This window comes from Actinia tenebrosa, unplaced genomic scaffold, assembly GCF_029948245.1.
Source record: "Actinia tenebrosa isolate PJP-AT-01 unplaced genomic scaffold, QUT_ActTen_1.0 PGA_scaffold17__23_contigs__length_9995812, whole genome shotgun sequence".
In the NCBI taxonomy this organism is placed as follows: domain Eukaryota; kingdom Metazoa; phylum Cnidaria; class Anthozoa; order Actiniaria; family Actiniidae; genus Actinia; species Actinia tenebrosa.
Genome location: NW_028292577.1, coordinates 7,370,295 through 7,391,159, shown reverse-complemented (window position 1 = coordinate 7,391,159; position 20,865 = coordinate 7,370,295). Strand labels below are relative to the sequence as shown.

At 37.6% G+C, this 20,865-nt stretch overlaps 6 protein-coding genes across 6 annotated transcripts; 4 read left to right on the top strand and 2 right to left on the bottom strand.

The window, feature by feature from the left end:
• Positions 1-822: 822 nt before the first annotated feature.
• Positions 823-4,501, bottom strand: LOC116288724 (ankyrin repeat domain-containing protein 63). The gene has a single exon (XM_031695552.2). It carries the CDS (start codon positions 4,499-4,501, stop codon positions 3,665-3,667), a length of 837 nt encoding a protein of 278 aa, XP_031551412.2. The 3' UTR covers positions 823-3,664.
• On the top strand, positions 1,510-1,956 carry LOC148910402 (ankyrin repeat domain-containing protein 63-like). Its single transcript, XM_089031906.1, has one exon. The coding sequence runs from the start codon at positions 1,510-1,512 to the stop codon at positions 1,954-1,956; it is 447 nt and encodes a 148-aa protein (XP_088888032.1).
• LOC116288723 (uncharacterized) lies at positions 1,957-4,711 on the top strand (the record flags this gene model as incomplete). Its single annotated transcript, XM_089031685.1, has 1 exon — positions 1,957-4,711. A coding segment is annotated over one exon (864 nt), but the record flags the coding sequence as incomplete, so codon positions are not given.
• A 794-nt stretch (positions 4,712-5,505) lies between these two features.
• On the top strand, positions 5,506-7,033 carry LOC116288720 (uncharacterized). Its single transcript, XM_031695547.2, has one exon. It carries the CDS (start codon positions 5,538-5,540, stop codon positions 6,900-6,902), a length of 1,365 nt encoding a protein of 454 aa, XP_031551407.2. The 5' UTR covers positions 5,506-5,537; the 3' UTR covers positions 6,903-7,033.
• Positions 7,034-7,530: 497 nt separating this feature from the next.
• LOC148910401 (cytochrome c oxidase subunit 6B1-like) lies at positions 7,531-8,328 on the bottom strand. The gene is given in 3 exon segments (XM_089031595.1): positions 7,531-7,807; positions 8,140-8,214; positions 8,216-8,328. Coding segments are annotated over 3 exon segments (240 nt in total). The 5' UTR covers positions 8,324-8,328; the 3' UTR covers positions 7,531-7,750.
• A 2,831-nt stretch (positions 8,329-11,159) lies between these two features.
• Positions 11,160-20,162, top strand: LOC116288698 (leukocyte receptor cluster member 8). The gene is made up of 15 exons (XM_031695515.2): positions 11,160-11,296; positions 11,924-12,254; positions 12,605-12,859; positions 13,025-13,199; positions 13,368-13,566; positions 13,680-13,718; positions 14,164-14,307; positions 14,393-14,686; positions 15,139-15,274; positions 15,822-15,920; positions 16,361-16,498; positions 16,887-16,955; positions 17,413-17,542; positions 18,190-18,397; positions 19,362-20,162. The coding sequence occupies exons 1-15, from the start codon at positions 11,250-11,252 to the stop codon at positions 19,516-19,518; spliced, it is 2,421 nt and encodes an 806-aa protein (XP_031551375.1). The 5' UTR covers positions 11,160-11,249; the 3' UTR covers positions 19,519-20,162.
• Positions 20,163-20,865: the final 703 nt, after the last annotated feature.

Below are 20,865 nucleotides of genomic sequence, written 5' to 3'. Positions count from 1 at the left end.
AAAGGACCTTTGAAGCTAAGATCACATCCAGTGAAAGGACTTTTGAAGCTAAGATCACATCCAGTGAAAGGACCTTTGAAGCTAAGATCACATCCAGTGAAAGGACCTTTGAAGCTAAGATCACATCCAGTGAAAGGACCTATGAAGCTAAGATCACATCCAGTGAAAGGACCTTTGAAGCTAAGATCACATCCAGTGAAAGGACCTTTGAAGCTAAGATCACATCCAGTGAAAGGACCTTTGAAGCTAAGATCACATCCAGTATTTAAGTTATTTAAGTATCCTTTTTTCAAATGACCGTATTTAAGAGTATCTTTGACCATATTTAAGAGTATCCTTTTTTCAAATGGGCCATATTTAAGAGTATCCTTGAACGTAATTTATCTAGTGAAAGAAAAAAAAGACCTTTGAAGCTAAGATCACATGCAGCGAAAGGACCTTTGAAGCAAAGATCACTTCCAGTGATTGGACCAGGATCGTGACGAGGGATGTTTGTTTTGTGATTGATCCCAAATTTGTACATACAATCTTGATCCATGATCCCAAAAACACACGTATTTTGATCCCCTAATCCAATAGATAATCCCTTGATCCCTGAATTTATCTCATACGATCCGGATCCCTATTCTGCGATCCCTGAGTCGTAGCATAGGATCCCTAATCCCACGTCCCTCGTCACGACCCTGATTTATATTATTACAGTGCTGTAAGTATATTTAGTCATTAATTAATTGATCACTGAGATTCATTATCGATTTAGTGAGGTATTAATTCGCGGGATTACTTAAGAAGTTAATCGATGAATACCAAAATAGCCACGTCAAATGTCAGCCGTCGGGTTGATTACGGTTATTTTTACCGGTTTCACACAGATTTCAATACAAAAATAGATTCGAAAAGAAATGGCCTTTGTCGCAGTTTATTTGTTGCGAGGTGTGATCGTTTCAGTTGGTCTTATTACATCGCAATCCTTGACGACCAGCCCGTTGCTCCTCCTACCCCACCCCACTGCTGCTTTAATTTATGCTAATTTTCATCTTTCCTAGCTCTTGAGCTGCGTAGATACGATAAGACTTTCATGTTCACTTATTTTTCAGAATATTTTTCAAAAATTTATTCAGCTTCTGCGTGGTCGCTTCAAATGAACTTGCGTGTATCTGATAAACGGTTTTCAGTCATTTAAAGCCGGCTGTAAAATTATATTTACCAACAGTTTAAACAAGGCTGTTTAATTAAAGAGCGGCTGTCAATCAAAGTTATTGTCCACCGGAACAACCGGTTATTGTCTAAGTAGCAGAAGTTAATAGCTAATAAGAACTCTAAACAACGCCGTACACAACTCCATTAACACACGAAACACGTAAAGCTGCGTGAACCTGCTTGACTTTGATTCAGAATCAGCTGCTAACATTCGTACATTTGTACAATGAGTGTTTAGAATTGCGTACAGTAATAAGCCTATTTTTCTTGCTGGAATTGAGCTAGTTTATTTATATCGTTAAAGCACAAATGGTGTTACTGATAAAAGCGTTGAGGGATGGTAGACCACATCAGGTAAAGCTGCTTTTGAAAGCTGGAGTGAATGTCAACTTAACCGACGAAAATGGACAAACTGCTCTTATGCACTGCTGCTTCTTGGAAGAAGAAAAGACTCGAATGACAATGCTAAAACTTCTTGTGGCAGACGGGGTTGATCCAAATAAGAGGGATAGATTTGGCCGTGGATTTGTGTCATGGGCATGTGTGTTTGGACGCGTGGATATTCTTCGTTTCATGTTGAGAGATTCCTCTGTGGAGTTGGACTTCAATACTATCGACAACGATGGCAACAGTCCTCTTTATCTTGCTGTTATTTCAGGGGATCTAGAAACGGCGAAACTAGTTTTAAAAGAGCTTCGAAAGACTTGTAGTTTGGATGAAATTCATAAAACTAACAACGCAGGTATTTGTCCATAGTTAGCAGCGTTTCATAGAGGAGACAAGAGTTGTGCTCGCCTTTTGATAACCGAAGGAGATGCTCCAGTTTCAAGTGTGATCAAGTACCTCAAAGAACTAGCTGATGATAGTACTGACTGCGTACATTCTCATCCTTTTTATCTTTTTTCGGCGAAAAGTCATGACCTTAGGGTTAATTTGCTAGATAGTAATCCTAATGTGCCAACAAAGAAAGACCTTCTTAGATTTCTGTTTGCAAACGATGACACGTCGTCATCAAGGCATCCAAACAACAAGACAATAAGTGGAACAAAACTTAACAGAACTAAAAATACATCAGACGCTCTTCAAAACCTTAGTCCTAGAAAAATAACTGGTGGATTGAACTCAAGATATAGTTCATCGGGCTCTCTTGACACGGACGGATCTAGATCTTTGCCAGGCAGCGATTCTTGCTCTCAATCTCAAGTTTCTATAGCAACGGACATGACATCAGAAGATCACAAATTCTTACAACTGTACGACATTTACAAGGAGCAATTAACGGACTCATACAGAGAAGGACAACCTATTAGGAGATACAGAACACCAACCCCCCCGCTCCCAACACGTAAGGAATCCAAAGCAAGGCCGAATCGGACCAGCCAACAACATGGGAACGAGGTGAAGGGACTTCTTTTCCCAAAACGAGGCTCAGTGTCTTCGAATTCTGGGAGTCTTCCCTCGGTGAATGAGTCAGCACTCGATAAACAGATTAGGTTGAAGTATGCACGCTCGAACCGAGCAGCGAGCATGCAGGTTGCTAAGTTACCACCTATTCCTGGAAACCTGAGAAAACTGAAGAAAACCAAGTCATCAGCGTCGTTTAAATTAAGCAACAGTTAGTTGAGCTTGGGCTCCCCTGTGTCAAGATCAGTAAAATCACTGAATCCTTGCTTGGCTTTTGCGTACGTGATGGACTAAATCTTCTTCTACATGTAAAACATAATCCTTACTTAAAAGATTTGTCCCAAATGTTTACACTGCGATTCTTTTGATTGATTTTACCTAATGAACACCTGTCATTGGACATGAATATTCATGTGTAATTGTATATCATGCCACAAATATTGACTGACATTAGTTAAATCATTCTCTGTTGACAAATCTCCAAGACTAGTACTTAAGATTCATGTCTCGTTTCTCTTATGCGGGCATTCCTTTGAAATGTTTTTCTATTTTAAGTGGGTAATTAGCGGTTTTAAGCTTTTGCAGCGCGCATAACGGTACTACATCTCGTAACATTGAAATCATTGCTTCCCTATTTTTCAGCATCATGCACTGAAATTGGCTTCCTCTAAAAGTCAAAAAAAGCGAGAGCCTACTTATAAGAAATACCCGCTCAAAGGGTAACCATTTCAATGTCCTGGGATGAAAGGCGCTCAATAGGAGCCATTTCAATGTCACGACTTGTAAGACCATGACATATAGTTCTAATGATACTTACTTACAGCACGTAAACGGTACAACATGCCATAACGCTGAAATGGTTTCCCGTAGAGTCGGCAATGCCGTGAAGTTTCCCACTCGTAAAAAGACGTAAACCCCTCAATGGGAAGCCACTTCAATGCAAATGCATGCAAGTCGCAACGAGCACATGCTGTAAAATCATGTCATTCCAAGACCAAATATTTTGCATGTAATTTCGCGGGAATTTTTCTACCTCGACGAATTATATTATGCGCTCAAATCAAACCGTCAATAAATATCTTTTTTTAGTTTCTACTCTTGGAGTTTCCAAGTGCGGCAGGTTCTTGTGACACACAGACGACCCAGACTTCACTGTCCTTGGGTACGACTGTGTTAGCTGTTCCGTATAAAGATTAAAAAGTTTAGGTAAATTACAAGGCACTTTTTGAGACGTGCTAGGTCTGGCATAACCTGCAGAACGTCCACCATGTTTTCCATGTCGTTTTGCGCTCAAAATATCTCGCAATGTTGAAGGATTCACACATCGCGTCGCGTGAGCCACGTCTAGTAGGATGTCAGCCAAGTGATGATCACCTTGTTTCAAGACGTACGAAAGAGGGTTATCTCCTTGGGAATTTTTCCGATTAACATCCAGACGATTCCTAAGAAATACCTGTGCAATATTCGTAACTACATTAGCATTACCGGACATGCAAGCAAGCAAAAGGTTTGTATTGCCTTCCTTATCAACGCTGTCATACGCAAGGTCAAGCTCTGGATTACTCTGAAATATTTTCAACGAATTTTCTCTTCCAAGTAAGCAAGCCCAAGAAAGCGCTGTTCTTCCTAAATGGTCAGCTATCTTAACTTTCGCACCGTAGCTGATCAAAAGTTTAGTGTTAATTCTACGAAGCTTTGTGTTATCCAGTAAGGTAGCGCGTATCAATGCAGTGTGTCCACTCTTTATGTCTTTGCAGTTGACGTTAATCCCTGCATCCAGTAGAAGACGAAGTTGTCTTAATCTTCCCTTTGACACTGCATCTAAAAGAATTTTTGGTCTTCCCCAATGTACGCCATTTTTTTCTTCATTTTCATCTTCGTTGGTTTTAAATTCCATGCTTGTCGTGGGAATCTCCGAGGTTTGTGAACAAACCGTGGCAACGAGCTCATCGCTAATGCTACAGATTCTTATATTTCAGTTTGTTTTTGGTTGTATTTGTATTTGACCTTCAAGTTAAGGCATCTTTCTCGTAACCATTAGAAACAGGGTATCAGCATACAGTTATGTGCAGACGCCCGTAATTATCAATAAAGGGATTATAGTGAATGTTTTATTCATGATTGTGGTTTATGTTGGGCCAGTCTAGGGCAGGTCTGGGACGTTATGTACAATCAGGTGCCTTATGGGATGTACTTGGGCAATTATGGACCACGGGGTTAATGAGAAAATTTTAGAAAAATATGATGATGAAGGAAGGAAGAAGAAGAAGAAGAAGAAGAAGAAGAAGAAGAAGAAGAAGAAGAAGAAGAAGAAAAGGAGTAATTTTAAATTTTGTATTTTCAGTACATCACACTTCACGGCATTAAAACTATATCAAGATTACCATAAATTCAACACCTGACTGCTCAAGAGCTATTGTTACAAGATTTACACTCTTTGTTCCTACACACCAGTTGATCTGCATGGCTGATTTTGTCAACTTTAACGACTTTTTACAAATATTGACCTTTTTACACGATTCGAGACGAGGTTTTAGTTTGTTCTTCTCAAGACATCATTACTTTAAACCAACTCAAACAACTCCTTGTTTGAAACAGTATGTCTTAGACGCTTTTGGTCAAAATTTCGAGCAAAACTCTGTTAATTGTTGCCTTGGAAACGGATAAAACTAATCAGTAAAAGACTATACAATCATCTAACAGTTTTTCTCGTAGCTTATTGGATGATTAACGCTTATCATTCTCTATGAAAAAAAACAATTAAATGGAATAAGCCTGAATTCAGATCACTTAAGTAGCTATGAATAAGTACATTAGGGGACGTTTTGCTACGACACATGGTTAAGAAATACTGTTTTTTTTTTAAGTGCTGTGACTTTTTTTTGAAGATTGAGTCTTAGACAAGTTAGAATACCAGTGTAAGAGATTCGGATATGCTTCTAGACGCGGTTATTCGTGGTCGTTTATACCAAGTCAAGTTCTTACTGGAAACCGACTCGGTGAATGTCAACGCAACGGATAAAAGCGGCCAAACTCCACTAATGAAGGCTATACTCCTAGATGATAAAATGCGTCACACGAGGTACAAGATAGTTCGTCTACTTTTGGACCACGGCGCGAAGGTCAACATAGCTGACAAGAACGGAAAAACAGCTCTAATGTTGGCTACTATTCTTGGACTTCAAGAAATTGTAGAAAGAATTCTAAAGATCTCGATTATCGATCTAGACTTTAACGCTGAAGATCAAGAAGGGAACACGGCGCTGATACACGCAGCTATCACAGGACGTGCAGATATTGCGAGCATTCTTATCAATTCCATGAAACGGTTTGGTCTAGGCGTGGATAAGACGAATAACAAAGGAATGACGGCCATGTTGGAAGCGACCAGATACGGCCACGATCGAACTGCGCAGGTATTAATGGTCGAAGGAGATGCAAGCTTGACTATTAGAGACCCTTTTTATTACATGAATGCTTGTGAATGGGCAGTTCAGAACGAACTACATAATCTCGCGGAACTCATAAAAACCCAACAACAAATACTAGCTGCAAGATTAGAGGAATCGAGTAGCAAGAATCTTGACGAAGCTGTTGCAAAAACAGAAGCTCATGAAGAAGAGCTACAAGGTAATACACAAGAGGCTACTTTGACCCCAGAGCCTCGACATGAAACAGCAAAGATACCTCCATCGAAGAGGAAAGGAGCTTGTGAAGAAGAGCTACAAGGTAATACACAAGAGGTTACTTTGACCCCAGAGCCTCGACATGAAGCACCAAAGAGACCTTCGTCGAAGAGGAAAGGAGATAAGACTCTGACTGTTCCACGTGTGATGCAAAGCCTCCGTGATACTAGCCTACAGGATTCAATGGCCGAGGTAGAACCTGTAAAACGGGTAACGATTCGTCCACAATCGAATAAAGAAACAGACGCTGAGTTAATCAAGACGTCTCATGAGAACGAGGCAAAGAGGGCTTCAGAATCAAACAGCGTTGTTAGTTCTTTAGGATCAGCTAAGAGAGGGGTTCCAAAGCCCCGAATAAGAAGCACCTCATCAGGACTGCGACTGAATGCGAAATCGGAGTTTCAGAGACTGATGGAATTGTACGGCATTCAAAACTCGGTGACATATCGCCTGGGATACGACCCAACGACGCTGCCACCAAGTGGCATGTGGCCTGACCCCAATGCGCAGAACAGTTTATCAAACTCTTACGAAAATCTAAGTATCATTGACAAAGATGATTGCTACAATGATTTTATCCCTTCAAGCGGACAAGCTCCCGGAGATCAATGATTCCAGAAGGACAAGGTAGAAGGATGAGTGTTGTGGGGGGTATGAGGGATGGGCGGAGGACTTCCATCGTTGCAGGACCAATGGGAACAGATCGACGACGAAAAATGACAACTAAGATGTCGATGATTGCACGACCAAATATGGAGAGGCCCATACTGAGACGAACAAATACGAGTCCACTTGTCAGTTAATGAATTATTATATATCTAATAATTATTGGTACTATTTGAATTAGTGAAGATGTAATTAGAAGTGCATTGGTATGTCGGAGATTTCGAATTACGTTAAATTCAAATTATATTGTTAATGACATTTTTTCAACATTGTTAATGATGATGGCGATGATGAAAATGATAGGAAAAAACCTCTAGAACAAAAATAAATGTGGTAGTTTGCAATCATTTCCATGGAACTCAAATAAAAAAATATGTGGCTGCCATTTTGCTTGATGCTGCGACCAACTAATAAACTTCTGTCAAAAAAGAGCAAACAAATGTACTCTTACGAGAGAAAAAAATAATTAAAGCTATGGGTGAAATTATTTTGAATGCAAGCAATGTAATGATCTCCCATTCACAATACTATTTTCCCATTCCCACTGAAAAGGGTTTGCTCTCAAGGTCATCCATTACGATTTCAAATGATTTTATTGCATCAATCTGGCCTTACAAAACACCAAAGTCCTTTAAATCTCACAACTTTCTTTTCTTATGCACCATCAACAATCATTTACAAGATAAGTTTTTGACTTGTGTACTGTCTCAACGATAATTAAAATACACTGGTTCTTTACATGCTGGTAAGCTTTATCTAACAAAATACTGTAAATACCCTAAAGAATGAGATTATTAATCAACATTTCCAGCGAATGAGCCATTTTCTACTTGTTCATTCCAATTCTCCACCTTAGAAACAAGAATTATTCAAAGTTAGGAATAAACTTTAATTTTGTGTTATGTTTCTTTGAGGGAGGGGGAGAGGGGGGGGGGGGGTAGGGTGAAAGGAAAATGAATATTTTTGGGTCTGTAATAAAAAAACGCTGCTGGCAACTTGCATGGAATATTCTTAACAAATGTGGCAATTTGAGCTGTGATATGGAAAGGTTGCATGATTAATTAAAAAATGGAAAAAAATTCTGGAAGTTGAGAGACCATTATCATATGGTGCCATGTTTAATTCTGATAAGAATGAAAACCTTTGTTTAACCTGGTGTGAATATTTGCAAACAATTTCTTACCCAAGCTTTAGGACAGAGTGATGTGAAGACTTTCTTGAAGTAAAGACAGTTTTCGTTGTCCTCTCCCAGCTTTTTTTGAACATTTCTGGAAGTCCACGTAGTTCTGCCAGCAGTTCCTGGTCTGGTTGGTGTAGGGAAACCGTGCATCAAATGGTGCTGTCTCAACCTTTATTTCTTCTGCCATTCTTTACTGATATCGAAGGAAATGACATCAGAGTCTATTCCTATGAGGGGGATTGGAATTTCCGAGGGGTGGGAAGTGTATGAAGAAGGTATATTGAACTGTTCTACAAAATATCTAAACTTCCCCATTGTTTGGGATTGGAATTTCCAAGGGGTGTGAAGGGCATGAGGAAGGTATATGTACTTTTCTACAAAATATCTTTACTTCCCCACTGTGAGGGACTGGTATTTCCAAGGGGTGGGGAGGGTCTGAGGAGGGTATATTGTGTAGTTCCAAAAGATATCTATACCTCCCCTATGAAGGGGGATTGGAATTTCCAAGGGAAGGAACAGTCCAATGAGGGTATAACTGTAGTTCTAGAAAATATTCATACCTCCCCCACAGGGGAATAGCTTTAAATCACTGTGGTGGGGAGGGGGTACACATTCAGTTGATAAAAGGCATGCAGCTCTTAGAGGTGTGTGTGTGTGGGGGGGGGGGGGGGGGTATGTGTGTGTGTGGGGGGGGGGGGGGGGTAATGAGGTAATAGAGATGGACGTTCACGTCGTGAGCCCCGTTATTAGCTGTCACGAAAAGTGGGGGAAAACAGAGTTCTTGATGTTGTCATGTACATTTATGTACATAATTTTTAATATTTAACTTTAGGTACGATTTTAGGTACAATTTGAAACAAAATGAATATCACTCTAGGAAAATCAATTGCATTGGTGAAACCAAGGCACAAAGACAGTCCTATACTTCACGTCCATTCAAAATAACAGCAGAATTGTCTTCTTGGATATAAGTAAGGCATTTGACAAAGTTTGGCATGCTGGTTTACTTTGTAAGCTAGAGGCACTTGGTGTTAAAGGTATGTTGTTACAGTGGATTGAGAGTTATTTGTATAGGAGGGAACAACGTGTTGTAATAGAGGGCCAATGTTCTGCTTGGAGAGTTATTGGGGCAGGTGTTCCACAAGGATCTGTTTTAGGCCCACTTCTTTTCTTAGTTTATATAAATGATATTGTATCTGGTCTTAACTCTCTTCCTTATATATATGCAGATGATACTACTCTCTTTGAAATTGTAGATAAACCCTACTTATCAGCTGACAGACTTAACCGTGATCTTTCCAGCATTAGTGATTGGTCTCATAAATGGAAAGTTACATTAAATCCTTCTAAATCACGGTGTATCACTTTTTCTTTGAAACATGAAAATGACCCTCACCCCGACCTTTTTTTGGATGGAAGAAGGGTTGACGATGTCAAAACCCATGAGCATCTTGGGGTAACTTTGACTAGTAATATGACTTGGAAAGAGCACGTTGTAAAGAAAAGTGACAAAGCATATAAACGACTTAATTTACTGAAATCTTTAAAGTATAAACTAAATAGATCAACTCTCATTTGTTTATATAAAAGTTTAATTAGGTCTCTTTTGGAATATGCTGACGTTATTTGGGATAATTGCTCTAAAGCTGAAGTGGAATTGTTAGAACATATTCAGTACGAATCTGCCAGAGTGGTCACTGGTGCAATTAAAGGAACTAGTTCTAAACTTTTACGTGAGGAATTAGCGTGGGATGAGTTAAGCTCTAGACGTAAAGTTCATAAACTTGTACATTTTTATAAAATTGTGTCAAATGCGACCCCTCTCTATCTTTCCGAGTTACTTCCTTCCACAGTTTATCAGCAATCAAAACGCGCTCTCAGATCAAATTCTAATTTCTGTCTTTTTCCTTGTAGGACAGAACGTTTTGCACAGTCTTTTTTTCCGTCGGTTGTTAAATTATGGAATTCTTTGGATCTACAAACTAGGAATATAGGATCTTTGCAAACTTTTAAAAACGAGATTTGTGACAAATTCTTTTCCCCAAAATATTTGATTATTCCTTTTCCAGAACAGCGTCTATTCTACACACCCGGCTTAGACTAGAAGCGTGTGCTTTAAATGAGTATTTGTTTCATATCAATTGTTTGCCTTCTCTGAAATGTGTTTGTGGGACTTCGAATGAAACAGTAATGCACTTTTTCTTTGTATGTCCTCGATTCGCTGCTCAACGTTCTTCTTTTCTTACCTCAATTGCACAGATTTGTGGATCATTGTGGACAAATTTGTTCTCAAAAAAGCAAAAATTAAATTGTTTACTTTATGGCTTTAAGGAATTAGACTTAAAAAGTAATTATAAACTATTTTCTGAAGTTCAAAAATATGTTCTAGCCACTAATCGTTTTCAATCCGACTTTGATGCTACATAGTTTTTTCCCCCTATTGTTATCTCATTATAAGATTGTTGTACTAATTTTAGTTCGTATTTATTGTGTATTTATTGTACTTATTTTCTAATTTCCGCTTTTGCTATTTATTATTTATATTGTAAAATAGACGTAAGCCCCCTTGTTAAGTCTCGTTGCTTTTGGGGCAAATGTTATGATAAATATGTTTAAATTAAAAAAATAATAATAATAACAGCAATTACATTTGGTATTAAAGCTAGGAATCATGACCTTTAGCACGTTTTGCATTTCTTGTGTACCTGAACCGGTGAAACTAAGAGCCCTTAAAAAATTCCAAAATAAGGAGCAATTCTTCAACTGCTTGCAGAAATAAGGAGATAATTTATCAATAAAATGGCTCACGGTAAAATTTTTTTTAGAATATAGTCGAAAATTTAATAATCTTACCTGAATATACAGGAACCAAGTCAGTTGTACAAAAAATCCAAGATGGCGGAGGAAGAAGGACATGCGCAAGAAGGTCTTTTGGGGTAGATTAGATTGAGAATCTGTAGCAATATATTGACCCCCCTCTTGAGACATTACCCATGATTCACTGCAGGTTAAGATACCAGACTGTTGTCGTAATAATGAAGTGAAGAAGTTTATCTCAAAGGTCGTTATATTTTCGCTTTTTTGACGCTTTTTCTCTATTCTCCAGCGAAATAATGATTACAGGGTGGAAGGCTAGTGATGCAACTGCCGCTGCAGCGTGGTAGGTTGTGTAGATAGAGTAATTTAGATCGTCAGAGAAGCGTTTTTCGTTGAAAGGCAAGGAGAGGGAATCAGATCATGGGGATGAAAAAAATGGAAAATTTTCTCTCCACGCTTTTAAAAGATCCTTGAATTTTCCTTGAGATCATAGGATTTGTATATGTTTATGAGAAAATTCGCTCTTGGCTCTACATATAAGCATATTTTCAAATTTAAGTGTTTTTTATCATTTAATTTCGGGGGACTATTGTTTTGAAGTTTAGTAATCTTATATTTTACACTGTAATTTTAGTATAATTCAATAATATTGTCTTTGAGATTTCTTTCCTAAAAGTCAAAGCTATATTTTTGTGTTGAGTTTCTGATATTTCTTTATTAGAAATAGTAGGGAAAATTTCTTGGAAATAAAATGAAAGTGTTGCTAGAATTCATTCAAATGTGGATACTTAAAAAAAATTGCACTTGCTTTAATTTTGAAAATATGAAAATGATATGTAAGTTCTAATTCTTGAGAAATATGGGATAATTGATACCACATTACACAAGTGTCTAGTGAAGTAAAAACTAAGGTAAATGATAGAGTTACTGTGTACCAAAGGAATCATCATTGTCGTCCCTAAATTTTCAGGTCACAGCAGTATAATACATCAGCTTCTTCAACAGCTACAGATAATACAAAACCAACAGATTCCACAACAACCAGCAAACCAGCAGAAAACCCTGAGTGGGAAAAAGCAAGACAAGCCCTTGCTAAAGTCACTGGAGCAAGTCCTCAAAAGTCTGCCACGAAGCAACAAAGTAGCACACAGAATAGTACTAATAATAATGTGATGAATACAGCAATGCTTGGGTATGGACAGTACTATCAGCCATACCCTAATGCGGCTTTTCCTGGATTCCCTTGTGCTCCTTATCCTTCCTTTGGGTACCCTCCTGCTTATCCATTTCCACAGCCTACAGTAAGTACTTATTGCTTTACTCTTGTAACTCAAACTCTTAAATCACTTCTGCGTTCAAATTTTATGGATACGCTGAAACGTGGTAATCTAAGTCAGCTTACTCAATGATTGAACTGGAATCTAGATGGTTATTTTTTTATGATAAATGTACTGTAAACCAAAGAACCTGGAGAAAAATCCTTGAAACCCAACAAGAATTTGATGCAAGTTCAATTAAATCTGGGAGTTAGTTGTGCCATGACAACAGCCTAGAGTTCCTCTAAAGGTCTGATGAAAAAAATAAATTTTGGTTATGGTGGGAACTTAACAATAAATTATTGGACTTATTGGAATGCATGTTTCCTTTCCAGGCTGGCATGCCTTATCCCATGCAGTTTCCAGGCATACAGCCCCCATACCAAGGTCCAGTACCCACCTCAAATGAGACAACAGAATCGGATTCATTATCTACACCATCCCAGCCAACAAATAATGAACAAAAAGATTCATCCAACAATAGACAAACTAATGATAGTAGCAATCAACCCCCTCCAAATGTATATAATACCAGATTTCAAGCTCATAATAAAGGCAGAAGAGACCAGCCTCCATTTAACTCTAGAATGGTATGTAGTTTTATCGAATTTTGAATTTTGTCTTTTGGGGGGGGGGGGGGGGGTGGGAGGGAAGTCTTTTTATCATCTTATGGCTTAATATTTTTTTGAACATGAATATAACTATAGTTCTTATGGTTTCTTAGAGTTTGACAGTAATTTTTTTAATGATTCCAGAACAAAGAGGATCAAGAAAATAACCAAGCATTTGACAATGATAACAGGCAGTTCAATAACAGCAATAATCAACAACAGAATGCTGGAGGGTCTTATGCCGATGCCGTCAAAGGTGGACCCAAGAAAACATTCTGGAAGCAACCACAGAGAAGTCTACCAAGACCTTGGGCTGAAGGTATAATTTGTTAATAAGATACACAATTCCCTTAATTTGTTAATAAGATACACAATTCCCTTAATTGGTATGATAAAATATATAATACTATATATTCTACTGAGTAGTCCATATTTCTTTATGTTGTTCACTATCAAAGTCTTAAATCTTTCTGCTCCATATCATTAGGAAACACAGAAAATCACCAGTTTCAAACAAAACGATTTAAGCCAGCATTTGAGTCTCCTTCCATGGACGGTCAAGATAATCAAGAAGAGCCAGCCTCATATAATGAAACATCAAGTGTGACATACAACAGTGCCAAACCACAGTCACCATACCGCAAAAGACAAGAAAACCAGGCTCCACAACAACAATCTCCACCTGGGTTAGTTGACATGTTGGTTATCTTGCTCAGAGGGTTGACTGTTATTAGTGTTGATAATATTTTTTTTGCTAAATTCTGATTTTCTTTTTCTTTGATTTTTTATTGTTGCTCAGTAATGAATTGAGTGCTGACAAGTGGCCACCAAGTCTAAGGTATAGTATGATGAATGTGATTAATGATAAAGGTGATGATGATAATGTTGATGATGATGTTGATGCATGAAGCTGCTGCATGGTGTTGATGATGATGTTCTTGATAATGATGATAATGATGAAGCTAGTGCCTGATGATAATGATGATGATGATGATGTTAATGATGGTGATGATGATGATGTTAATGATAATGATGAAGCTAGTGCCTGATGATAATGATGATAGGAAAGAAATATGTGAAAAAGTTGCTGTGTAGAGGCAAGAGATTCTGCATCTAGATGTGACCCAAGATGGTCATGGTGTTGAGGATATGGAAAATGATGACAATGACAGGCAATGATGATGGTGATAATGTTAATGAAGCTGTTGAGGATGATGACGATGTTGGTGCTGTTGTTAATGTTGACTGCATGACCTAACTTGAATTCTTATCACATCTCATAGAGATTATGTACAAAGGTGTTTCAAGCCTTGTGAAACAGAAGCAGAAAAAGATGAGATAGAATCAGCCTTAAAGGCTAAGCTAACAAAAGTATTTGAAGATAATGCTGTATTACTCATCGACTGGGACGAAGAACCATTACCCAGGTAATATTGTATTCCCTAGACCTTTATCTCATTCACAGCTTTTATTGCTTTGCTCATAATATTTGACAATTATTATTTGACACAGACTCAAAAATAGAATACACTCGGAATCCAGTGACAATTGTCCTCTTGACAGATGGCACCCATCACGACGGCGCCAATCACCACCCACCAGATCTCCTTCTATGAGACATTCATCTCCACCTCCATGGAGGAAGAGAGGACACAGCAGGTCTAGGAGTAGGAGTAGAAGCAGAAGTCCATCGCCAATTCGTTCAGATGTAAGGGAAAGACTGGGACCAAAAAATACACAAAAGAATGGACCAAAACAAAAATTAAAAGTGCCGAAGACTGGAAAGGGGAAGAAGGGAAAAGCAGGGTTAGTATTGCTCTTAAATGTGCATGAAGTGTAGCATGTTCAGGGCTCAAAATAAATAAAAAGTCGACAAACAACTACATTGAAGAGATAACTAAAAGAAAATTGGTAAAAAGAAAAAAATTAAAATTTCACTTTTATTTTCCATTTGGCACTACAAAATTATTTTCGCTTGCCATTAGTAATATTTGGCCTGCATTTTGGCCATGGTAGCTGGCTATTTCTGGCTCTGCATATATTAAATGTATGGACAAAATATTTTGGTTATTGAGGGTTTGAAAATGCCGAATGCATGCAGAGAAAGAGTAACAACTGTGCCCAATCAGAAATGGACTTGCAATGGTATATTTGATAATGGAATGTGTCTTGACCTCAGTGCTGTGCACTCTGCTCTAAAATTTAATATCTGAAAAATTATTGTATTTATTTCTATTGCTTGGATATGTTTATTTCAGACCCGTTCTTGACCCGATGCAAATCATTGACCCAGAAAACCAGCAGAAAATCAATAAAAGAGCACAGAGATTCCAGTCCTTCACAGAAAACACCAATCGTTCCAGTCCAAGTATCCTTAGTACACTCAATGCATCTGTAAGTATCTCTTCAATTTCATAGCCATATTTATTGATCTTTTATTGTGCAGAGCCTTGTTGTATGAAAGGTGGATAGCACTATCTGATGGTTAAATCCTATCCAGTGGATAAATGTATCAGATAACAGCATCAATTTATCCACTGGATGAGGATTTATCCATAGGATAGCGCTATCCACCCTTCATACAACTGGGCCCAGCTGAAGATAATATCAATACTTCCTCATCCCCTATAGGGTATCATTGGAAATTGTAAGGGGTGGGCAGGAGGGGGGTCTGAGGAGGGTATATTGTGTAGTTACAGAAAATATCCATACCTCGCCCATGAAGTAGCACTGGAAATTCTAAGGGGTTAAGAGGGGCTAAGGAGAGTATGTATTGTAGATCTGGAATATAACCATCCTCCACCATGGAGAATAGATTGAACATATCTCATTATTATATTATTCTGTTGTCATGGGAATATTGAATGTTGAATCTTGTGTTGGATGAGAAAAAAATCCATTTTTTTGATTCATAAGATTGTGTTTTATTTTACTTTCTCAGCTCTTTGCTGATAGAGATGAAGAGGAATTGGACTGGAGCAAGTTCCATGTCGTGGGAACGTGTCAGGACTTGAAAAAAAATTATTATCGGCTCACAGCAGTAAGTGATATGATTGCACTGCAATGCCTGTAGTTGCACTACTGAATTGCATATGCCTGTCACTGGGCCAACCACGCTTCTTATAAACAGTTAACATTTATATATCACATATAGCCTCCTTACAGCATATCAGAATCCCTTGTTGAATTGTTCTTTTATGACAAACATGTTAAAATATTTACACATGAAAGAATCAACTCCCAAGATCATGAGTGGCATCACATGGTTTGAAATGTGCACGACAAACAATATAGGTAAAGAGGTCTATTTGGAGGACATAACAAGAGGTTTCCACTTCTCAGGAGATTGAAATTCTTTTGTTTTGTTTTCCAAATTGAGCTGCTTTTTAATGTAACATGCAAGGGGTCTATTGAAAGCTTTTTTGATACAAAACTCTTTCTGTGAGTTTGATGTCACTCAAACGTTAAATTTCTTTTAAGGCTCCTGATCCATCTACTGTACGACCCAAAGAAGTGCTTATCAAGTCATTATCTATGATTAAGGACCACTGGAAAGCCAATCAAGATGACTATAGATATGTGTGTGCACAGTTTAAATCAATACGGCAAGATTTGACGGTAATACACATATTTTCATTAAACAGCATTATTGATTTATACACATTCAAGCAGTTAGCCATGCCGCGACTCAGATCATCTTACAGTGTAGATGTTCAATAAAATTGAATTTTTTTAAAAAGTTACAGTGAGTACACTTGAACAGTGAACACTGTTGTTGTCACTTGATTTATTTTGATCAATTTAGTGTATCTGAGCTCAACGTTTATTTTAGATGGTTTGAAACAAAAGAAAGTTCAGGAAATAATGACCTGAAATGGTGCCCCTGAAATAAACTGGAAGTGTTTGGGGTTCAAGTGACAGTCCTCACTGTAAAAAATACAGGAAACATACGCATAAAGTTTATCATAACCTCAACCACATACAGTAATGGTACTTTTCTATTCAGGTTCAAGGGATCCGAGATGAGTTCACTGTGGAAGTATATGAAACACATGCACGAATAGCCTTGGAGAAAGTATGTACTTACAAAAGACCCCTTGCATGTGAAGTCAATCAAGCTTAATTTGGAGGACAAAACAAAAGAATTTCATTCTCATGAGAATTGGAAACCTTTTATTTCCTTCAAATTGAGCAGCATTCTAACGTACTTCAAGTGATCTATACGACTCCCTTTGTCGTCTTTATTATTTTTACATGTGCTTGCTTTAATGTTATGTAGTAATTAGACACTATTATCAAGAATCTCTACACCTTTTCACTGCCATTATCTTACACTCCAGTGCAAAGTTGCACACACAGATGGCATCAGCAGCTGTGCATTGTTCACTAATAAGGCACATTTCTTGACCAATCATAGTGCACGTACTACATGTATCTAAGCTATATAATTATAATTATTGTAAGTTACTAATGAATAGTTTATTCGACCTAATATTGAACTGGGATTGTAATAATGTGATTATCGCTAACAGGGAGATAGAGAAGAGTTCAACCAGTGTCAGACACAACTGAAAGCCTTATATTCCAATAATATATCTGGAAATGTCATAGAGTTCACATCATACAGACTATTATACCATCTGTTGACCAACAATATACTTGGTATCCTTTGAAATGACCAAATAGTGTGCATATATTATTTAATGTATATTTTATGGATGTATTTAAGTCAGGGCAGGGTTAACTCACAGATCTAACCCTGAAAAAACCCCTGGGTTGATCAACGTCAGGACAAAGCTAACTCACAGATCGAACTCTGAAACACCTCTGGGCTGATCTAAGTCAGGGCACGGCTAACTCACAGATCAAACCCTGAAAAAAACCCTGGGTTGATCAACGTCAGGGCAAGGCTAACTCACAGATTGAACTCTGAAACAACCTCTGGGCTGATCTACGTCAGGGCATGGCTAACTCACAGATCAAACCATGAAAAAACCTCAGGGCTGTTCACTATGTTAGGGCAAGGCTACAGGAAGTTCACAGATCAAATCCTGAAACAACCCCCTGAGCTGATCTAAGTCAGGGTAAGACTAACTTGCAATTCACTTAGTACTCAGTATCATTCTGAGTCTAGTAGACTGTCTCCCTTGATTCAAGGGATTCTTCTCTAAAAAACCTTGCTAACTTCCATTTTGCTCTATGAGTTAGCAATACCTGACTTGGATCAACCAAGTCTAGTTTATTTTAGGGTCAATTTAAAGCTAAACATTTGCTTCATACCAAATCACTTATCCTTAACTTCAACTCAGACTACTCTACTGACTTACTAAGGCTGACAGAGGAAGAAAAACATACAGTACCTATAAAGCATGCCCAGTGTTTATGCACAGCATGGGCTCTCTCTAACTACCACAATTTTTTCCAGCTTTATCTTTGTGCTCCCAATATGTCCGGCTACCTAATTGATCTGTTTGTGCAGAGAGAACGCGTTGCTGCCATCAAAGCTATGATCAAATCGTGGGTTATTTTTGTTCACATTTTGAAGATGATTCTGGTATTGATGCAGTGCAGAAACTTCTTAAAATTGATCCAACACGTTTTTTTTTGCACAGAATCAAGTCAAGACTTCTGAGTTTCTAGATTCTAATATTCAAAAGTTATCAACTTGGACAAAAGTAATCAAAAAACGTTTATGTCTGGAACTTTTCTGGCTTTGCAAACACCAAAGGCACAAAAACAACACATTTAGTTTTCTATTCATGGTCCAAGGTTACCTTGACGAGAAAAGGCAAAAGTAATTTGATTCTCATTTCATAGCTGATTTTGCCAAATTTGGAGGGAGGAAAATAAGATGCAACAATAATGCACTTTATCAGAATCATCTTTTGCTTTGTTAAAGTTTATATGTAAATTACTGTCTTTATGGCATAATTTACATTGAACTTTTAAAGTGCTTTACATTAAATTTTTCCTAAGTATTTGTATGTTTGCTCTTTTTTGTTTGTTTGTACTTGCCAGTCAAAAATATGAAAGGTACCAACTGATTAGGTTTGATTGACAGCAGTGAAAAATCAATTTTCAGTGTGCAGCTTGCAGACACAGAGTTAGCATGTTTATGAAAATTTCAGTTCCTGGCCATTTCAACAGCTTGCTGTGAAATTGTTTGTTTTTTTTTTTTTGCTGTGAAACTTAGGCAAATTGCCCAGAATCGAGCAACTGATCGAGAGCAAGATAGAAGACATGCAAACATGTCATGTTGAATACAAGTATCTTAATTGCATTCAAATTTGGTTTAGAAGGTTATGTCATTTTGATTGATGCCTGCAAAAAAAAAAAAAAAAGAAGCAAAAATTCACAGCAAGCCCTTGAAATGTCTTAGTTGACATAATATTGAGAGAAACAGTAATTTTAAATAGATCGTGTACTAACTTGTTTTCTTTTTATTTCTCCTCATTGTGTTGATGGTGGTTCCTGTAAGCAGCTACCGTCCCACATTGCCTCTAGCCTTCATTCAATCTGAGCTAGGTTTTACAGATCAGGAGGAGTGCAAGAAGTTCCTGATGGAAGTAGGCGCTACCATGACTGCTGATGGCAGCAAGGTTGATTGTCGGGTGTCGTTAGATGTTCTCAATACCTGATGCTGGATGAAAGCAAGTTTCCTGTGATCTTTTGGATGCATTAATGGAATCAGAATCAGTCCTTAAATTTTGATTTCATCTGTGCATCAAAGATTACCTAAATTTAATCTATATTTTTCACAATTTATTAAGTAATAGAAAATATCGGATCTATAAATAAATGTCGAAAATTATCTGTAAATAGTAATATCAACGAATATCAACTGGATCAATTTGTTTGCAAAGTATTGTAAATATTAGAAGTATTTTGGCTCTTTGATTGTAGATAGTAATTATATGGTAGGTAGTTAATGTTCCTGAAATGAAGATGCCTTTCCCTGCCCCACCCACACAAGAGGGAAGTCTGACCTGACCAAATTACACCTAAAATATGCTGAGCAACATCAAGTGATCTCCAAATTACCAGGATGCTTCACACACAATATGATCTAACCACCCATACCGTCACTTAACGGGTGTGCCAGCATGTTAGGGGGAACCATTCCAATCCAATCACTGGTAGTGGTGTGCATAAGTACTTACAGGATGAAGTTATCAAGTTCTCTTGCAGGAAGATGTCAGAAGGAAGGAACAGCCGCAAGAATGAGGTGTCAAGTGTAAGATTGTTTGCCTTTTTTAACTAAAATAAACTCAATTAAATCATGGTTTTTGTCTAAATTTTTTTATTTTAATAAAAATAATATCAGTTATTTCTGATAATTAATGTGACTGCATGAATCTACCATATTCTGAAATGACTGTGACAGCCATTCATATGTCAAAAACCCATGGATAACAAAAGCTCATCACACTGCCTCCAGTATGGCATTCCCCTCTCTGAAAATTTTGAATTCTAGAAGCTTGAAAATGGAAACACAAATAAATAGATAATGATGCTTCAAAAAAGCATGACCTACTATCTCTACTGTATTGGTATTATTGACAACCCACCCTTTTTAAGAATTTTAAAATTGTGTGACCCAACCCTTTCTTTTACCCCAATCCCCATCTTTATGACCAGTCCCTAAATGTCACAAATTTGAGGCCGAGTATACTATGCTCAAATTTAACTAATAGTTTGGTTTGTGTTATTGCATGAATTAGCCTTGTTTTTTAAAAATGAATGAAACTGTTGGTTATTAGGTGTTTTCACATAGGTGTTTTCACATAGGTGTGTCTAAATGATGACTGGTAGCCAGAATGGAAAACAAGTGAAGGGCCATTTTTCATGAATCCCACTGTCCCCTACCTGATAAATGTTGAACAGTCTCTTCAAAATACTGCTTTGAGATCATCGTGATCCATGAGATTATCAACAAGATTGACGGAAGTAATAATTATTAATGTAATGAAGCCTGACTCTGACAA